This window comes from Mytilus galloprovincialis, chromosome 2 (assembly GCF_965363235.1).
Source record: "Mytilus galloprovincialis chromosome 2, xbMytGall1.hap1.1, whole genome shotgun sequence".
Lineage (NCBI taxonomy): Eukaryota > Metazoa > Mollusca > Bivalvia > Mytilida > Mytilidae > Mytilus > Mytilus galloprovincialis.
Window position 1 is genome coordinate 31866754 of NC_134839.1, and position 17829 is coordinate 31884582.

Below are 17829 nucleotides of genomic sequence, written 5' to 3' on the forward strand. Positions count from 1 at the left end.
TCACTTTCAACTTATCATGCTATGAGAGGGCAAAAGCCAATTTTGTCCAGCACAAAACCAGTCTTCCATTGACAAAGGGAAGTAATTTTTTTAAGTGTGTATTAACAGAATCAAATCGGTAATTGGCAAATGGACTTTTATCAAAGAAAACACAATTTTCCCTCAGTCTATGAAACTAGATTTAGGCCTCTTGATCTTCATGAATTTTCATCACATAAGTTGCTGTTTTATAAAGGGATATTGTATGCTTCCAGTATAATCTTATGATTTCTACATGGAAAAAATCTAAAGCAGCCTTTGCTTTTGAGCAAAATTTGGGAAAATAAAAAAAAATAACTCCTGAAATGTATATCTTTTTGTTTATGTACAAGAAGTCAACAAAATAAAGAAGAAATAGTGGAAAATTGTTACAAGACTAATGGATGATAAATCCTGAGACATTATGCTAAAAAATGACAAATTTCAACAACCTAGGGTCCCTTAATTCTGTACAGAACTTCACAAAAGCATAATCAAACACTGACAAAATAAACACCTTTGGTATATGAACAAACAATATTATTGAACATAAGTACATAACTGTATGTGGAGTGTGTTTTGATATGATATGTGGCTTAAAAATAGGTACAAACTACAAAGTCAGATATTTATTAGTTGATACATGATTATGACAGTTTAACACAATTAGTATGAAATTCTACATTGATGAGATAATCATTCTTCAAATATTTGATACATTTTAAAATCTATGCTACTTTTTGCTGTCAATTATGCTAGCCTGTGTACATGTATGTGTTGATGACTGAACCTATGTACATGTATGTGTTGATGATTGGAATTATTCCGTGTCTTTTGATTGTTTGTTCCTATTTTCACTCCAGGCCTTTGCTATAGTTTTCTTCATCTCATCATCTCCGTCTTCATACATCTGTTTCATCATGGTCATCAAACTGTCATTAGGATCAGCATTTTCATCCACTTTCGGTCTGAAACAAATAAGTCAACATAAACTTTGATTCAGATTGATTTTTTTTTAATTTAAAACGAGCATAAAAAATAGATGAAAAAGTGCCTCGTAAAACTTTCTTTTATTTAGAGTAGAAAATTTGTAATATAGTATATGAATCATATGTAAAAAGTAAAATCACAAAAATACTGAACTTAGAGGAAAATCAATTCGGAAAGTCCATAATCACATGGCAAAATCAAATGTAACATATTTCTTTCTTCAATAACGAACTTGTACTTAATTATCTCTTATTGTTTCCGTAAATCTTAAAATAAATGGGGAATGTGTAAATGGGACACAGATAATGCCCCAGCTGGCATATAATTGTTATAATGGGACATAACTCAAAAATTTGTAAGGGTTCCGCGGAACCCAGTGTCTCGCCTATTTTTGCTGTAAATCGCAGGCTCAACAACAATGAGGAAAAAAATCAATAAAAATATTCCTCTTGTTACTATTTAATGATTGTAAGAAAATCTAAGTCCATTTAAAATTAAATTACAGAAAAAACAGAGTAATCTTTTTACAAACTTTACTTCTGGATACAATCTTATGATCATAAATAAGCTTCTGTCGAAGTTTGGTACAAACCCAGGATAGTTTAAGAAAGTTATTAAAATTTTAAAAACTTTAACCACAGAGTGAATGTAATGGTTCCCCGCAGAAAAACTAAGTCCATTTAAAGGTAAAATATGGAAAAAAATGGATTTATTTATTTACAAAATTTACTTCTGGATACTATCTTATGATCATAAACAAGCTTCTGTCCAAGTTTGATACAAACCCAGGATAGTTTAAGAAAGTAATTAAAATTCTAAAAACTTTAACCACAGAGTGAATGTAATGTTTCCACGCAGAAAAAAACTAAGTCCATTTATAAGTAAAATACGGAAAAAGAGAATTTTATTTTTACAAAATTTACTTCTGGATATTATCTTATGATCATAAACAAGCTTCTGTTCAAGTTTGGTACAAACCCAGGATAGTTTAAGAAAGTAATTAAAATTCTAAAAACTTTAACCACAGAGTGAATGTTTTGTTTCCCCGCAGAAAAACACTAAGTCCATTTATAGTAAAATACGGAAAAAATGGAACTTTATTTTTACAAAATTTACTTCTGGATACTATCTTATGATCATAAATAAGCTTCTGTTCAAGTTTGGTACAAACCCAGGATAGTTGGAGAAAGTTATTAAAATTCTAAAAACTTTAACCACAGAGTGAATGTTTTGTTTCCCCGCAAAAAAATTAAGTCCATTTATAGTAGAATACGGAAAAAATGGAATTTTATTTTTACAAAATTTACTTCTGGATACTATCTTATGATCATAAACAAGCTTCTGTCAAAGTTTGGTAGAAATCCAGTATAGTTTAACAAAGTTATTAAAATTTCAAAAACTTTAACCACAGAGTGAATATTTGTTGACGCCGACGACGACGCCGACGACGACGGAATGTAGGATCGCTTAGTCTCGCTTTTTCGACTAAAGTCGAAGGCTCGACAAAAATGGTAGAAGTGACGATACCTAACTTTGTACTTGATCTGAGTTTTGTGATAAGAAGCATTATGTTAGAAAAAGGAAACGAGAGAATCAGTATTTTTTTCATTTGAACAGGGGCATAACTAACAGTAATAGTGACATCACCAAAATTCAAACTTGATCTGTGTTTGTGCTAATAAGTAATGTGTAAAAGTTAAATCACTAAATTCAGGCAAACTAAAGTTAGAGAATAGAAACTAATTTTGGGAAGTAAGGACAGACATTATAATGCAACATTAAGTACAAAAAAACGTTTATTAAACAATATTAGACACGAAATTCTTAATAAATATTTTATCAATATATAAATTTGGCTAAGAAGTTTTCATTTTGCTTAATCATGGTTTTGAATTTCATGACTTTTATAGCAGGCAATACAAAAAAATGTAAAAAAGATGGATAAAAGATGGAATTATTGGTAATGCAAAATGAATAAAAAATAGCATTTCTTACTTTTTGGCTTCCTTTTCTTTATGTTCTCGCTGGGTGACATGTGACCAGGTTTTTGTATTGTCCTTTCTCATCATTACCAGGACAGTGTCTGTTTTAATCTGTAATAATGGAAAACAAAATTGTCATATCTCTTTACACACAAGCATTTATACCTTAATTTCTTTGGTTAAATATCATTCATTTAACATGTACAGGTATCACAGGTTAAAAACAGGATAATCATAATAAATATGACTAACGTTATTGGCAGAAACAAGTTGGAGTAAAATATCATTAGTGTACAATAACACACAGAACTCTAAAATCTGAAATATTTTATGTCAATGCACCATAAATAATCGCAGAGGTATTTCAGCAGATTGCCTATCTCCCTTAAGCCTTTGAGCATTGCTACCGTAAGCAGAATGCAGGCCTACAAACAACCAAGAATCATTCCGTGCTCACTACAATCAGCAATTTTATTCAGCACATCCATGATCATCCATGTACTAAAAGTATTTTTGTCTTTTGTGGATTCTTAATTTTACCATTTTATCTGTGAATATTTCAAGGACTAAGTGCAATATGTATAACCTTCCTGTATTTACCTCAGTTTACCTGTACAAAATGTATATTATTGATAAACTGATTGATATAAATATCAAACTTCTAATTTTACCTTGAAAAAACTTTCACTGGGTTGTATATCCTCAAAAAGTTTGGAAATATAAAGTTCATGATTTTTACCATCCAAGTCGTTCACTGTTAATCTGATGGTTCTGGAAAATGAAAAAAATCTTGCATGAGAAATCGCTTTCAAAAACTGATGAATTATATTTGTTATATTTAAATTATCAATATCAATATTTTTACATATAAAGATTTGCTAGATTTTTTATGTTTAAAACTAGCAATTTATGGGGATATTACTCCGAAATAGTGCATTTCTGAAGGAATCTACATGAAATTTTGCTATTTATATTTTAGCCGGGAAAAAACGCACAGTGACCCTATCTTTTCTATTGATATTATCAAATCATTTACTATAAGCTATCTCCTCCTATTTCATTTGACAATTTATTATTCAGTTTAGCCTCTTATCACACAATGATGTTTTTTCCTCTATAATCCATACATAATGTGTCAGATTGTCACACAATCCATAGCTTAAAAAAATGCCCGATGACCTATTATTTTTTTATATATCTTTTATCATTTCACATTATATACTACATTTTGGCAAAGTATGAACAAATTCTATTATTTCTAATTCAGACTTCCATTCCACCTTAAGGTATTTAAGTAATTATTAAAAGCTATTTATCTAGTCATTAACTGTATCAAAAAGAAATGCTTTGCAATGATAGAAACATTTCCCCCCCAACCAAATTTTGTACAAGTTAAACCCATTTTTAAGCAATATTTTGTACAGGTTATAACATGTACGAGGTACTTTTGTACATGTTATAACTTGTATTTTTGCATTGTACAAATTATAACATGTATAAAATTTTTGTACATGTTATAACCTGTACAAAATCACAACTTGTACACGACATATATGCACTTTTTTGAAGATCCTCATCTTATTAGCATATAAATAGATTTTAATTTTTTTGTCCCCTAAGCAAACACTTATGTATTTTTCTATGGCAGTACCTGTTGACCTATTTTTCTATGGCAGTACCTGTTGACCTATTTTTCTATGGCAGTACCTGTTAACCTATTAAGTACTAAAGTACAAACTGTTATAAAATTGATATTCCTAGTACATTTTCCTGTGGATTCATTTGTTTTCGTTGGTACCAATTTTTCGTGGATTGCGGAAACCTTGCCTTTTCATGGATACTTGATTTCTTTGTTTTGCCAATCTGTGCATACAATATGTGAGGGGTAGGACAGGGGGGTACCCTTCTCCCTTCTTCCACCCCTCTTCTTCTTTCTCCTACCCCGTTCTCCTTTCTCCCATTGGAATAAAACATCTCCTTTTGAGATATTTTTTCTTGAAATATTAGAAATTTTTTTAAAAGGAGAGATATTTTATTTTTTCTCCTTTCTCCAACTTTTTCTCCTTTCTCCCAGCCTTCCTCTCCTTTCTCCTACCCCCTTTCTCCTTTCTCCCACCCCCTTTCTCCTTTCTCCTACCCCCTTTCTCCCTGTCTCCCTTACCCCTGTCCTCCCCCTCATATGTAGAAAGACTTTAAGAAAATTTGTAATTCATTGAATATTTAAATCTGTGGTTCAACTGTTCCAACGAAACCCAAGGAAACCCAAAGAACTTAGTATCCAATGAACAAGAGGCTCTCAAGAGCCTGAATCGCTCACCTGGTAAACAATGCCTTATTGAACATATAACCATGCCAGGCAAACATGTACAGCTAACAATTCTTCAATATTACAAATATATATGACTTACTGTTTATAAATAAAGAAAATGAGACCAAAACACAAACACTTAAAACTTAGCAATGGACTGTGAAAATGAGGTCAAGTTCAAATAAAACCTGCGTAACCGACATATAGATCATAAAATATTTTCATACACCAAATATAGTTGACCTAATGCATAAAGTATTAAAAAAATAGACCAAAACTAAAAAAGTTAACTTTGACCACTGAATTATGAAAATGAGGTCAAGGTTAGATGACACCTGTCAGCTAGACATGTGTGCCAAAAACTGCATTTGACCCCTATGTTCTATTTAAAGTAAGGGCGGCCATGTTTTTTGACGGATCAAAAATCGAAGCACACACTTTGTGCAGGATAATCTAAGGAACTATCATGCTAAGTTTCTTCCAAATCCATTCAGTAGTTTCAGAGGAGAAGATTTTTTAAAGTTAGCAAATATGATGAACAAATTGTGAAAAATTGTCATTAAAGGACATTTACCCCTTAAGGAGTCAATTGACAATTTTGGTCATATTAACCTATTTGTAGATCTTACTTTGCTGATCATTTTTGCTGTTTACAGTTTATCTTCATCTATAATAATATTCAAGATAATGACCAAAAACTGCAAAATTTCCTTAAAATTACCAATTAAGTGGCAGCAACCCAACAATGGTTTGTTCGATTCATCTGAAAATTTCTGGGCTGATAGATCTTGACCTAATGAACATTTTTACCCCTGTCAGATTTGCTCTAAATGCTTTTGTTTTTGAGATATAAGCCAAAAACTGCATTTGACCCCTATGTTCTATTTTAAGTAACGGCGGCCATGTTTTTTGACGGATCAAAAATCGAAGCACACACTTTGTGCAGGATAATCTAAGGAACAATCATTTTAAGTTTCATTCAAATCCATTCAGTAGTTTCAGAGGAGAAGATGTTTGAAAAATTGTTAACGACGACGACGACGACGACGACGGACGCCAAGTGATGAGAAAAGCTCACATGGCCTTTTAGGCCAGGTGAGCTAATAATAATGAATCCACAGTATTTATCAAAAAAATTAGCTTTGAGCATACATGTTAGCTAGTTTAATCAAGAAAGACACTTTAAGTACAGTAGCTTCTATGTTTGATTCGGAACAGTTACAGTCATGACTGTATTCCTTATTCTTTAAAGAGGACCCTTGTTCATTTTAAGTTTTAAATATGTTTTTCCATAGATATTTAGGTCATTCAAAACTACAACATTATCCTAACTTACCTTTTAGTGAATTGAGTGGTAATTTGATCTTTAGGTAAAGATTGTACACCTTTCAAGGTGACATACAGTTTCATAAACTTTTCTGATTGATCCCATGCTGAAAGGAATTCAAAAATCAGAAAAATACTTTTTAATCCTTGCTAAATTCATTTGTCTTTTGTCAAAATCATAGAACTTTTGTTTTTTAGAAACAATTTGGCCTTCATTTAATTTAGGAAACAGCTTTTATATCTATTTACAATTTGAAAAAGAAACGTTGTAAAAAATTTAAGTTTAAATCTGGAATGGTTCTACATGATATCTATATATAGTCATTGACTGAACAAAACATTTGCATGAAAATGTACAGATTGTCATACTGATTTTTTAATGAAAGGTTGGATTTTAAGAATGAGCTTCGGAACATCCATTACTAATAATAGGGGGATATTTGTCTTATCGGCAATCATACTGCATCTCCTTTAATATTTTGATAAGAACATTCATAACTCACCATAGTTATGTATCGTGACTGTGTAAGGTCCTGTCTTTGGTTTCACTGTTGTTCCAGGTATTGATTTTTGTTCTGTTGAACTTTTAAGGCGATCCTGTTTTTGTATTAACTCAGTTTCCAATTTTCTTTTATCCAATCCAAGAAGATCTTTAACTCGTGTTCGACAAGCAGATTCCAGTAAACTGTTAATTTCTTCAATATCACTCTTCAACTAATAAAGAAATTAAAAATAAAGAAAGCTACATATATAGCAAGATAATATCATACATGAAAACTTTATTTTAAACACAACTGTCATTCTGTAAACAGTTAGTATAATAGTCCCAGGCCTTATAAATATGAGGGTCATCATAGGGGTACCTTCAAACCAAATAAATAATAAAAAAACTTGCCAAATGACTTACAGAGTAATTTTTGGTGCATGACGATAACATATGTATTTTCTTTATGACAATCATGACAATAGACGTATTTACACTTGTATGCAAATTTGTCTGCCATTACATATAGAATAACCATACATTGTCTCGAAATATCAATGTTATTTGTACAAGGCTAAGAAACAGGTAGAAAGCGAGGCTGTACCGAGCATTTCTACCTGTTTCGAGCCGAGTACAAATAACCGATTGATATTTCGAGACAATGTATGGTTATTCTTTATATACTGCAACTCTTATAAGTGTTCTAAATGAAGTATTTAGGGTAAAAACCATCATTTTTTAATTTGAAGCGGACGACGTAAAATTTCCGCGAACCTGTGTGTTTTATTGACGTCATAAATAAAACTCTACGGAAACGCATTGTCAACGTCATAAACAAGGTGATATACGGTCAGTGACTGTATATCACATATGAATATACAGTCAATGCAATTTGACTGCTCAAATAGGACAGCTGCAGTATATATATATAACAATACACAGGTTCCTGTAAACTTTGACTCCATAATTCAAAATATTTGAAGTCACAACTAAAAAGTGATTATTGCTTGACGTCAAAAGGTTATTCGGAGGTGATATAAGGTCATTCCAAGGCAAAATACAGCTATAAATACCAAAAGTGTAAATACGTTTATAAAAAAAAAATGAATGCTTTTGGTAAATCACAATAAATCGTTTCTGAAATTAACAGAAACAGAATAATCATTTGAGAACCTCAGAGCTCTAAAGAATCATGAATCATGATATGTATATTTTGAAGAATCAGGAACTATTTTGTATAAATAGATTATTAATACACAATACGTTTTAGTGCAATGCTGGTACATATAATTTTAATTGGGAATCCCTGTCTGCTATTTGGTCCAATCAGCTTGGGGGTTTCCCAGTTGCTGCTGCATGTGAAATCTCGTTTACTAATTGCTTTTCGAGATTATCCTAATTAACCAATCAAAATTAACACTGCATTTGAATTAACCAATCAGCGCTTAATTAACAGGGCTTTTGTTTTAGGCACAAGCACATAATTATTCTGAAAGCAACGCTTGCTTGGAGCAGACATTCTAATTTTCTGGGAAATTATTTATTCCCACCCTCCGCTCCCTAGAGGATAGTTTTTACTTTATTGCTTTGTCATTTCAGCCTTTTATCATGTTTATTAAAATATATTGTTAATAAGTAGAGTAGTAATGTTTTCTTTAAAGAACTCACAGTTATTATGTACTTTGTGTTAGGAGTACCACAGATTTTCAACTGGAATTTGCTTTGTTTGTAATTATGTTTACATGTATTGCTTTATTGATATGCAAAGAAAATATTAAACTGTGGTTCTTTGTCCCAAACCTGTGTTTGTTCAGTTTATACTTCTAACTAAGAACCGGTTAACATATCTTGGGCCCCTTACTGATCTCTGATTAGTGTAAAACAGATGCTTCATTTGCACTGTATCTTTTCAGCGTTTGGTTCGGGCCCCAAAAGGGAAAGTATCTTAGTATTCACAACATAGTCCCTAAATAGATTGAGGAGCAATATATAGGGAGGATTGGGGGGGGGGACTAGTAATGTGGATTAATAGTTAAATTTTAACCAATTTATGTTAATGTTAACCGAAATTATCATTTGAAAAATGACAGTAAAGGTATTTCTTCCCTCAAATGAAATATACACTAGGAGTTAAGCCATAAAACTCAAGAGTTCAAAATGGTGAAGTTGAAATCACCCCTTTGTAAATTTTATGAATGCCATCACAAGTTGGTTGACTGCTATGGAAAATCTATGTTTCTCAGATGATAGCAGATATGTTCTATCACAGGAGTTTGAAATCCTATGAATAACGGGGTAAAACTATACCAAACTCAACTATCACAGTAAGTTTATTCTGACCCAAAACGTCCCTTTAAAAAAAATAGGAAAATGCATTGCATTCCTGTCGCCCATCTCTTCGAGAGAAGCTCAACTGTGATAGCCAAGTTTGGTATAGTTTTACCCCGTTATTGGTATGATTTCAAACTCCTGTGGTACCACATGTGTAGCAGGATCTGCTCACCCTTCCAGAGCACCTGGGTTTGTGTTGCAAGGTCTTTAATTTTCTATGTTCTGTTATCTTTTTTTTTCAAAAAGGGGGAGGGTGCCATGCACTATCAATATCAAACCGAAACCAAAATTTTATAAAAATGGCACGTGTAAAAAATTATGCAGTAAAGCGTGTGACTACAAGTGGATGGGAATGAACATCATATACTTACTTCTTCAATTTGTTTTTCCATGATTAAACTGAGGGAATTATTGATTTTCGGTTGTGAGAGGCAAGTTGGTCTATCCAACTTTCACTTTCGATTCTGGAAAGTTCAATTTATTGATAGTATTAGTGTTTGAATTTGTATTTGATATTTTACCTTGAAAAAAACATACAACTGATTTAAGTGCAGTTATCTTTTCGAAATTCTCTAGACTTTACATTAAATAGGATGTTCAACCCCGAATTTTCCTTTTCTTTGTTATTGAAGGGTTTGAAACTATGTGTTTTCATCCTTTCTCAATATAAACATAATTGACATTGACTCATTAGAGATGTTTTGTTGAACAAGCAAAATGTCATTAATTCGGCAAATATACAATCTATACAGATGTTGTAGGGGACCTCGGTTATTTAGAAAACACAGTGATGATACCCATCAGGTGATTAATCATAAATTAACCAAATTAGTTAGTAAGTAAGGTATGTATAAGCACCGGGTCACGTCCACTTATATGTTTGTGCATCTGATGAGTTAAGCCTTTTTCAACTGATTTTTATAGTTCGTTCTTATGTTGTACTGTTATACCACTGTCAAAGGTTAGGGGAGGGTTGGGATCCCGCTAACATGTTTTACCCGCCACATTATATATGTATGTGCCTGTCAGATATCAGGTCCGTTCGCGCCCAATATACTTTCGCAACCTACACGTTCGCACCTCGCACGTTCGCACCCAAGGTCCGTTCGCACTCTACACGTTCGCGCCCAATTTTAATTCAAATTCCAGTTGAATAATTGGAAAATCATGATTGTTGTTTTTAATTGCTTTCGTGTAAATACTGAATTTATTTATAGCGTGGTATGAGTAAAAGATTGAAGATTTTAAACTTGTAAAACACAAAAGATAATTTATTAATTGTTTTTAACAGCTTGGTACCTTTGATCTGAAACTATGAAACAATAAAATATAGCAATACACTATTAAACCAAAACATGATTAAGAGTTATTCAACACAAAATAAAACGTTGACAGAATCCCAATTTATTTAGAAAGCGTTATTATTTTTTTTTAAAGATACACTATCCAAAACATGATTAAGATTTATTCAACAGAAAAAAAAAACAAAAAAAAACGCTGTCTCACTTTATTTTGAGGACAATTATACTTATAAGAATACTACTTGCCAAAACTTGATTACAAAGTTATTAAACACAAAACCAATTAAAATTGGGGGTGAACATGTAGGGTGCGAAAGTGAAAGGGGGCGAAAATGAGTGGGTGCGAACGTGAATGGGCGCGAACGGACCCAGATTCTGCCTGTCACAAGTCAGGAGCCTGTAATTCAGTGGTTGTCGTTTGTTTATGTGTTACATATTTGTTTTTCCTTCATTTTTTTACATAAATAAGGCCGTTTTAGTTTTCTCGTTTGAATTGTTTTACATAATGTCTTATCAGGGCCTTTTATAGCTGACTATGCGGTATTGATCTTGCTCGTTGTTGAAGGCCGTACGGTGACCTATAGTTGTTAATATCTGTGTCATTTTGGTCTTTTGTGGATAGTTGTCTCATTAGAAATCATACCACATCTTCTTTTTTATATTTACAAGTTCAAAGTTTCATACTGCACAAATAGATATCACAAACTTGTATTCCTCTTGGGACTAGTCGCGGATAAGTGATTTAGGTCTAAGTATAATGCCAGATTCAACCTTTGATTAAAGAGAGAAAATTACTTTTTATTTTCACTATACTTTTAACTGAATCTGCTTTACAAATTTTTCGAATCTGTCAGGCCTAAAAAAAATAATGTTGTGTTTCTGATCACCCCCTTGAAATTTTGAAGGGACGGTAAGGATTTTTTTTTTTTTTTTTTTTTTTTTAATAATATTATGCTTCATTGCTGTCTCGGTTTTGTTTAAAGGCATGGACACTATATAGTTTGGGATTTAATAGAAAGAGATTGATTACCCACTTTAAAAATCTCCCCGAGATAACTTTTAGTTTACCCCTTTTAAAATCCCCCTGAAAAAAAACTAAGTCCAAAATTAAAAAAAAATTGGGCAGCACTTCCCCTAGGATATTAGCTTTTTAAACCCAATTCCCCTATTTCAGGACAAAATGTTTGGGATTGTCAGAGAAAGAAATTGAGAAGATGTGGGGCAGATTCATTTATAGGAACATGAACCAAACATCATCCCAAACCTACAGATAGACAAATATATTATATACACTGTGCCTGGCAGGACACTTTCTTTTGGCAAAGCATCTGTGGCTTTTCATCAGAATGTCTAAAGCGTTGATTGGCTGACCAGTTTCAGATGGATTAATATCATGTTCATTTAGAAGAAGGGTCTGGCATGAAAATTTGATAAATTTAATTCCAAAAGATTGCATTGTTCCAACAGTTGTGTACGTTATTGTCATCAATCCCCAGTCATTTTTCTCCGGTCATTTTTGCCAGTGGCCGAGCACAAAATTTGTGTTGTGTATTTTTTTTCATCGATGTTAGACATTGGATGAATTTCATTGCTAATGTCAAAAAAGGTGTTACTTTCTGTAGAATTTAGAAATATTTTTTTCTCCGCGAAATGGTCACACTTTCCGCGTTGAACATTGAATAGCATGCGTTGTGTTGCCATGTTCAAACACTGACAAACGAAAATAACTACTGCGCATGCTCCCGCATATATAATTAGCCAAGAAGATTCCACTTTCCAGTACATTCTAAAAATAAGCCTCGAGTTTAAAATTAGCGTTGTTTTCTTTTGGGGCGATAAAAAGATCGAGGGACTTAGACTTTTTTTATTTTCTTTCAGAAAAAACGGTCAGTAGGTATACAAATTATTTTTTTTCCCACATCAGCTTTAAAAACTTTTGAGTCGGGGGTCTGAAGGACGGTCGGTCGGGTGACCGGAAACACAACATTTTTTTTTTAGGCCTTAACTCGAATAATAGAATTCAGGACTGTACTGTAGTGTTTTATCTAAAGACATTTCGTATGGCCCAACACAATGCACTTTTTTCTGACGCCATGCCCTTTCTTTCAAAAAAAAAAATGTCGGTTAAAAGCTCATTAGAGCTTATGTTTGTCTATGTTTTATATACCATGCCGACTCTAAATAAAGCTTATTTATTTATTTATTTATTTATTCAAGAAATTTGACCCCATATGCCCTTTAATTATCTGAATCAAGATCGGGTTATTATACGACTGCAAAAATTTTTGCACTCGTATATTGGTTTCATGTCGTCGTTGTCAGCGTCGTCCGAAGACGGATGGTTTCAGGATAAGAACTTTAATAGTATAAGTAAATAGAAATCAATAAAATTTTAACACAATGTTTATAACCACAAAAGGAAGTTTGGGATTGATTTTGGGGGTTATGGTCCCTAAGGTTTAGGAATTAAGGGTCCAAAGGGGCCAAAAACAAGCATTTTTGTAGTTTCAAGACAATAAATTGGAGTTATCTTTCTTTGTTCAGAATGGTTGTTGAATCACCTAAAGCCAATATATGCTTTATGAATTCTTCTTTGAAAATTGGAGATATCTTTCTTTGTCCAGAATAGTAGTGGGTCTCATTGGGGTCTAAGCGTGACCTGGGATTGTCCATTTTTTGTAAGCGAGACACGTGAAAGTCAAATTATTGTGTCGCGAATACAGGAAATGACAAAAAAATGAGAATTGCTTACATACATAGTGTAAGCGGGATACGGGAATCTGACAAAACAATAAGCAGGATCCGGGATCGGAACCCCCCAATGAGACCCCCATAGTAGTTGATCATGAATCAACTTTTAAGTTCAATTTTTGGCAGCTTCACTTTTACAGTTCTTGAGTTATGTCCCTTTATAACGTTATATACTAGCGGGGGCATCATCTGTGTCCCTTTGGACACATTCCCCATTTATCTTTTAGAAGTTCCTATTAATAAATATTAATTTTAACCATGACCATGATGACTGTATGACATTTTATATTTTAATATTTTATGATATATTTAAATGAGTAGTTATTGTTGCAAACTCCATTAGAAATTTGAATTGAGATCATTTTTGGAATAAGGGAAAAGGGGAGGTGAGAAAAAAAATTGTTGCAATTTTTCTCATTTCAGATTTCAGAAATTTTTTCAAATATTTTATTTTTGAGAGGATTAATATTAACAGCATAGTGACTTGCTCAAAAGCAAAAAAATTAAAATTTAGTTCATTAGACCTCATTCATTCTGTGTCAGAAACCTATGCTGTGTCAACTTTAATCACAATCCAAATTCGGAGCTGTATCCAACTAGAATGTTGTGTCCATACTTGCCCCAACCGTTCAGGGTTAGACCTGCGGTCATATAAAGCTGTGCCCTGCAGAGCATCTGGTTTGCTGATAGGAGGGAGTCAAGCATTGTTTTTTTTTATGAAAGACTGTTTTAAGGGAACTGTAATTCAGGAGCTCATGATCATCGTCTTCATCGATAATGCACAACTTTATGATGTCATATACTAATAAATAGAGAGGCCTGCCTGTACCCTGCAATATTAACATGATTAAAATTCATCAAGTGTCTTAATTTGTGATCGTCAATATGCAGGATAAACTTTATAATTGCTTCTACAATGTATATCGAATGATGTAGTGAAGAAAACCAATGGGATCATGCATATTACAAAGTAGTTTTACATTTGAAATGTCATGAATGTGATATTATATTTTAGGGTAAAGCATATGTTCCCAATATAGTAGAATCCGGTGCTGACAAAGTTATTAATGTGGTGAGTTATCTAAATACCAAAATTACATTGTAAAGATATTTGTAGCAAGTCCACATAAAAATTCAACCCATGGGCCACATTGTAAAGATATGTGTAGCAAGTCCACATAAAAATTCAACCCATGGGCCACATTGCAAAGATATGTGTAGCAAGCTGCCACAAAAATTCATTCCTCATTGCAGAGATATGAACCACAAATTGCCATAATAATCCATGCCACATTTACCATGTTTCAAATACATGTACATGAATGTGCAACACATCACCATAAAATTCCTAACTACATTTTATAGATATAAGAAATTACTGGGTATCAAATTTTTTTCTCATTTTTTTTTTTTTTTTATTTCCAGATGGCACTCTCAAGGTATTGTTAAGAAATTTGTAAGAAAATTCAAGGTCAATCAAAAACATATCTGGAATTTTTGTATATATTTGTATATATATACAATGTACATTTATATAAAATCACAATTTTACAGAATATCAATTTTATAAAATACTTGTGTTTTCTCTTAAAAAAACAATAATCATCAAATAAACAGGAGCATACGCTTGAAACAACATGAGTTTGAACAGAATTTAAAACAAATATGTTTAATTTTCAGATAAGATTTTGTTACTCGTTTTCCTACTGGACCTCACCGGTAGTACTAACCATCCTGTACAGAAGAGGTAAGTTAGACAAACATGATTATATTATTTAAGGAATGACTGTAATATTTTTTCTCTCTATGAAGAAATAACATTAAAAATTTGGTGCACACTGAATAATGCGCGTAGCGGGTTATTTAACAGTGTGCACCACATTTTTTATGTTATTTCGAATAGACAGAAAAAATATTACAGTCATTTCTTATAATTTAATTCTAAATTCTATTTTAAACGGTAGAAAACCATGAAAAAACGTTGATGACGTCACGGTCACAAGATTAAATTATGTCTATGGGCTCATAACAAAATAAGGTCAGCCAATCAGAAGACGAATTACATCCAAAATTAAATTATATTCAAATATCAGACCTGCCAAAAATCACAATTTTTTTTCATCCCAATCGTCATGCCTCAACCCAAATCCTGATTTCAGGATCATCAAACAAGTTAAAATCCTTCTAGAGTTAAAAAATACAGTGCACAGTGACACAGAAATTCCACAAAAATTGTAACCCTTGAAAATTTGGTCGCGCACTTAAACCCAAATAGGTATTTTCACATGCTAGCAGGTTTTAAATATTTAGATGTACTAGTACCTTCTTGACATGCTCTAACAATGTAATTGTTTCTACCAGGTTTTAAAAAAGTTAACATGTCAATTCTATTTTTGTGCTTTTGTGAAATATGTATTTTGATCTCTCACATAAATGGTTTAATATTTTACAGGATATTTTACTCAGGAAGGCGGTAAAACATTACTTGGTTATGTATTGTCAATTTCATTTGTATATGGTCTGGCATATATGATAAGGGGTGAGTTTTATACTATCAAAGATACTGTACTAATTAATAGTACTGATAAATTCAAGATACATTTGTAAAGTATATGTTCTTTTCTATCAAGGCTTACACTGACTGATTTTTATACGACCGCAAACAAATTTTTGCGTTGTATAATGGTATGATGTCGTCATCTGTGTTGTTCGCAGACACATTTGGTGCCCTGACAATAACTTAAGTTTGCGTTTATGGATCTCTTTGAAATTTGATAAGAAGGTTCAATACCTCAAAAGGAAGATTGGGATTGATTTTTGATGTGACGGTCCAAACCGTTTACAAATTAGGGGCCTAAAAGGGGCCAAAAACAAGCATTTTTCTACTTTCAGGATATTAACTTGTGTATAAGTAATTCAATTGCTCTGAAATTGTACCACTATGTTTGATACCACAAGTAGAAAGTTTAGATTTATTTTGGGGGTTATAGTACCAACTGTTAAGTTTTCACTTGACCTCAACCTCATTTCATGGATCAGTGAACAAGGTTAAGTTTTGGTGGTCAAGTCCATATCTCAGATACTATAAGCAATAGGGCTAGTATATTTGGTGTATGGAAGGACTGTAAGGTGTACATGTCCAACTGGCAGGTGTCATCTGACCTTCACCTCATTTTCATGGTTCAGTGGTTATAGTTAAATTTTTGTGTTTTGGTCTGTTTTTTCCGTACTATATGCAATAGGTCTACTATATTTGTTATATGGAATGATTGTAAGGTGTACATGATTAGCGGGCAGATGTCATGGGACCTTGACCTCATTTTCATGGTTCAGTGGTTATAGTTAAATTTTTGTGTTTTGGTCTTTTTTTTTCATACTATATGCAATAGGTCTACTATATTTGTTGTATGGAATGATTGTAAGGTGTACATGTCTAGCGGGCAGATGTCATGTGACCTTGACCTCATTTTCATGGTTCAGTGGTCAAAGTTAAGTTTTTGAGTTTTGGTCTTTTTATCTAATACTATATGCCATAGGTCAACTATATTTGGTGTATGGAAATATTTTATGATCTTTATGTCAGTAGCGCAGGTTTCTTTTGACCCTGACCTCATTTTCATGGTTCATTGCACAGTGTTAAGTTTTTGTGTTTTGGTCTATTTTTCTTAAACTATAAGTAATAGGTCAACTATATATGTTGTATAAAAGCATTGTTAGCCGTACATGTCTGCCTGGCATGGTTCATCTGACCTTGACCTCATTTTCATGGTTCATTGGTCTTTGTTTAGTTATCTTGGTTAATGTTAAGTTTATGAGACAGTTGTAATAAAGCTTTATACTTAGGACTATCTACATAATATCAATGATTGGTATAGAAGGCGAGACATTTCAGCGGGTGCACTCTTGTACAGATTTATGCCATAAATGTTTCTCATTATCTGAACTGCCAAAGAATCGACTGCAGAAAAACATTTAAAGTCTTAAAGTTTCAACAGCATTTACCATTCAGTGATTACAAGCACTTTGATTACCATTCTAGGGTTATGCCTCTTTACAAATGGAAAAATTGAAGAATTTTTTAGTTTCTGTTTCTTATCTTAAGTTTGTCTCAACTAAATTTAATGAAATGTGTATATAATACTTATAACCTCTATACTCATTTTAAGTCCAATTTTTGGCAGCTTCACTTTTACAGTTCTTGAGCTATGTCCCTTTATAACATTATATGCTAGCGGGGCATCATCTGTGTCCTTTTTGACACATTCCCCATTTATTTTTTTAGAAGTTACTATTAATTAATATTAATTTTTACCATGACTGTAAGACATTTTATATTTT

At 32.5% G+C, this 17829-nt stretch overlaps 2 protein-coding genes across 2 annotated transcripts in view; one reads left to right on the forward strand and one right to left on the reverse strand.

Moving 5' to 3' along the window:
• Window positions 1–632: 632 nt before the first annotated feature.
• LOC143063372 (calcyclin-binding protein-like) lies at window positions 633–9967 on the reverse strand. The gene is made up of 6 exons (XM_076235488.1): window positions 9811–9967; window positions 7128–7338; window positions 6635–6731; window positions 3662–3761; window positions 3004–3101; window positions 633–986 (listed from the first exon to the last, which is right to left on the reverse strand). The coding sequence occupies exons 1-6, from the start codon at window positions 9829–9831 to the stop codon at window positions 839–841; spliced, it is 675 nt and encodes a 224-aa protein (XP_076091603.1). The 5' UTR covers window positions 9832–9967; the 3' UTR covers window positions 633–838.
• A 92-nt stretch (window positions 9968–10059) lies between these two features.
• The window catches only part of LOC143063371 (phosphatidylserine lipase ABHD16A-like), a 28331-nt gene continuing 20561 nt past the window's right edge, over window positions 10060–17829 (forward strand). The window contains exons 1-4 of the mRNA XM_076235487.1: window positions 10060–10243; window positions 14507–14563; window positions 15172–15238; window positions 15944–16030. Of these exons, the coding sequence (XP_076091602.1) occupies window positions 10157–10243; window positions 14507–14563; window positions 15172–15238; window positions 15944–16030 (298 nt within the window). The 5' untranslated portion in view covers window positions 10060–10156. The remainder of the gene's footprint in view (window positions 10244–14506; window positions 14564–15171; window positions 15239–15943; window positions 16031–17829) is intronic.

Excerpts from the sequence above, each read along its gene's own strand:
- LOC143063372 (XM_076235488.1), bottom strand. The coding sequence starts at position 9,831 with ATGGAAAAACAAATTGAAGAA. Across the intron at positions 7,339-9,810 it reads TGGAAAAACAAATTGAAGAA|TTGAAGAGTGATATTGAAGA; the intron begins GTAAGTATATGA and ends TTTCTTTATTAG. Across the intron at positions 3,762-6,634 it reads ACCACTCAATTCACTAAAAG|AACCATCAGATTAACAGTGA; the intron begins GTAAGTTAGGAT and ends TTCATTTTCCAG.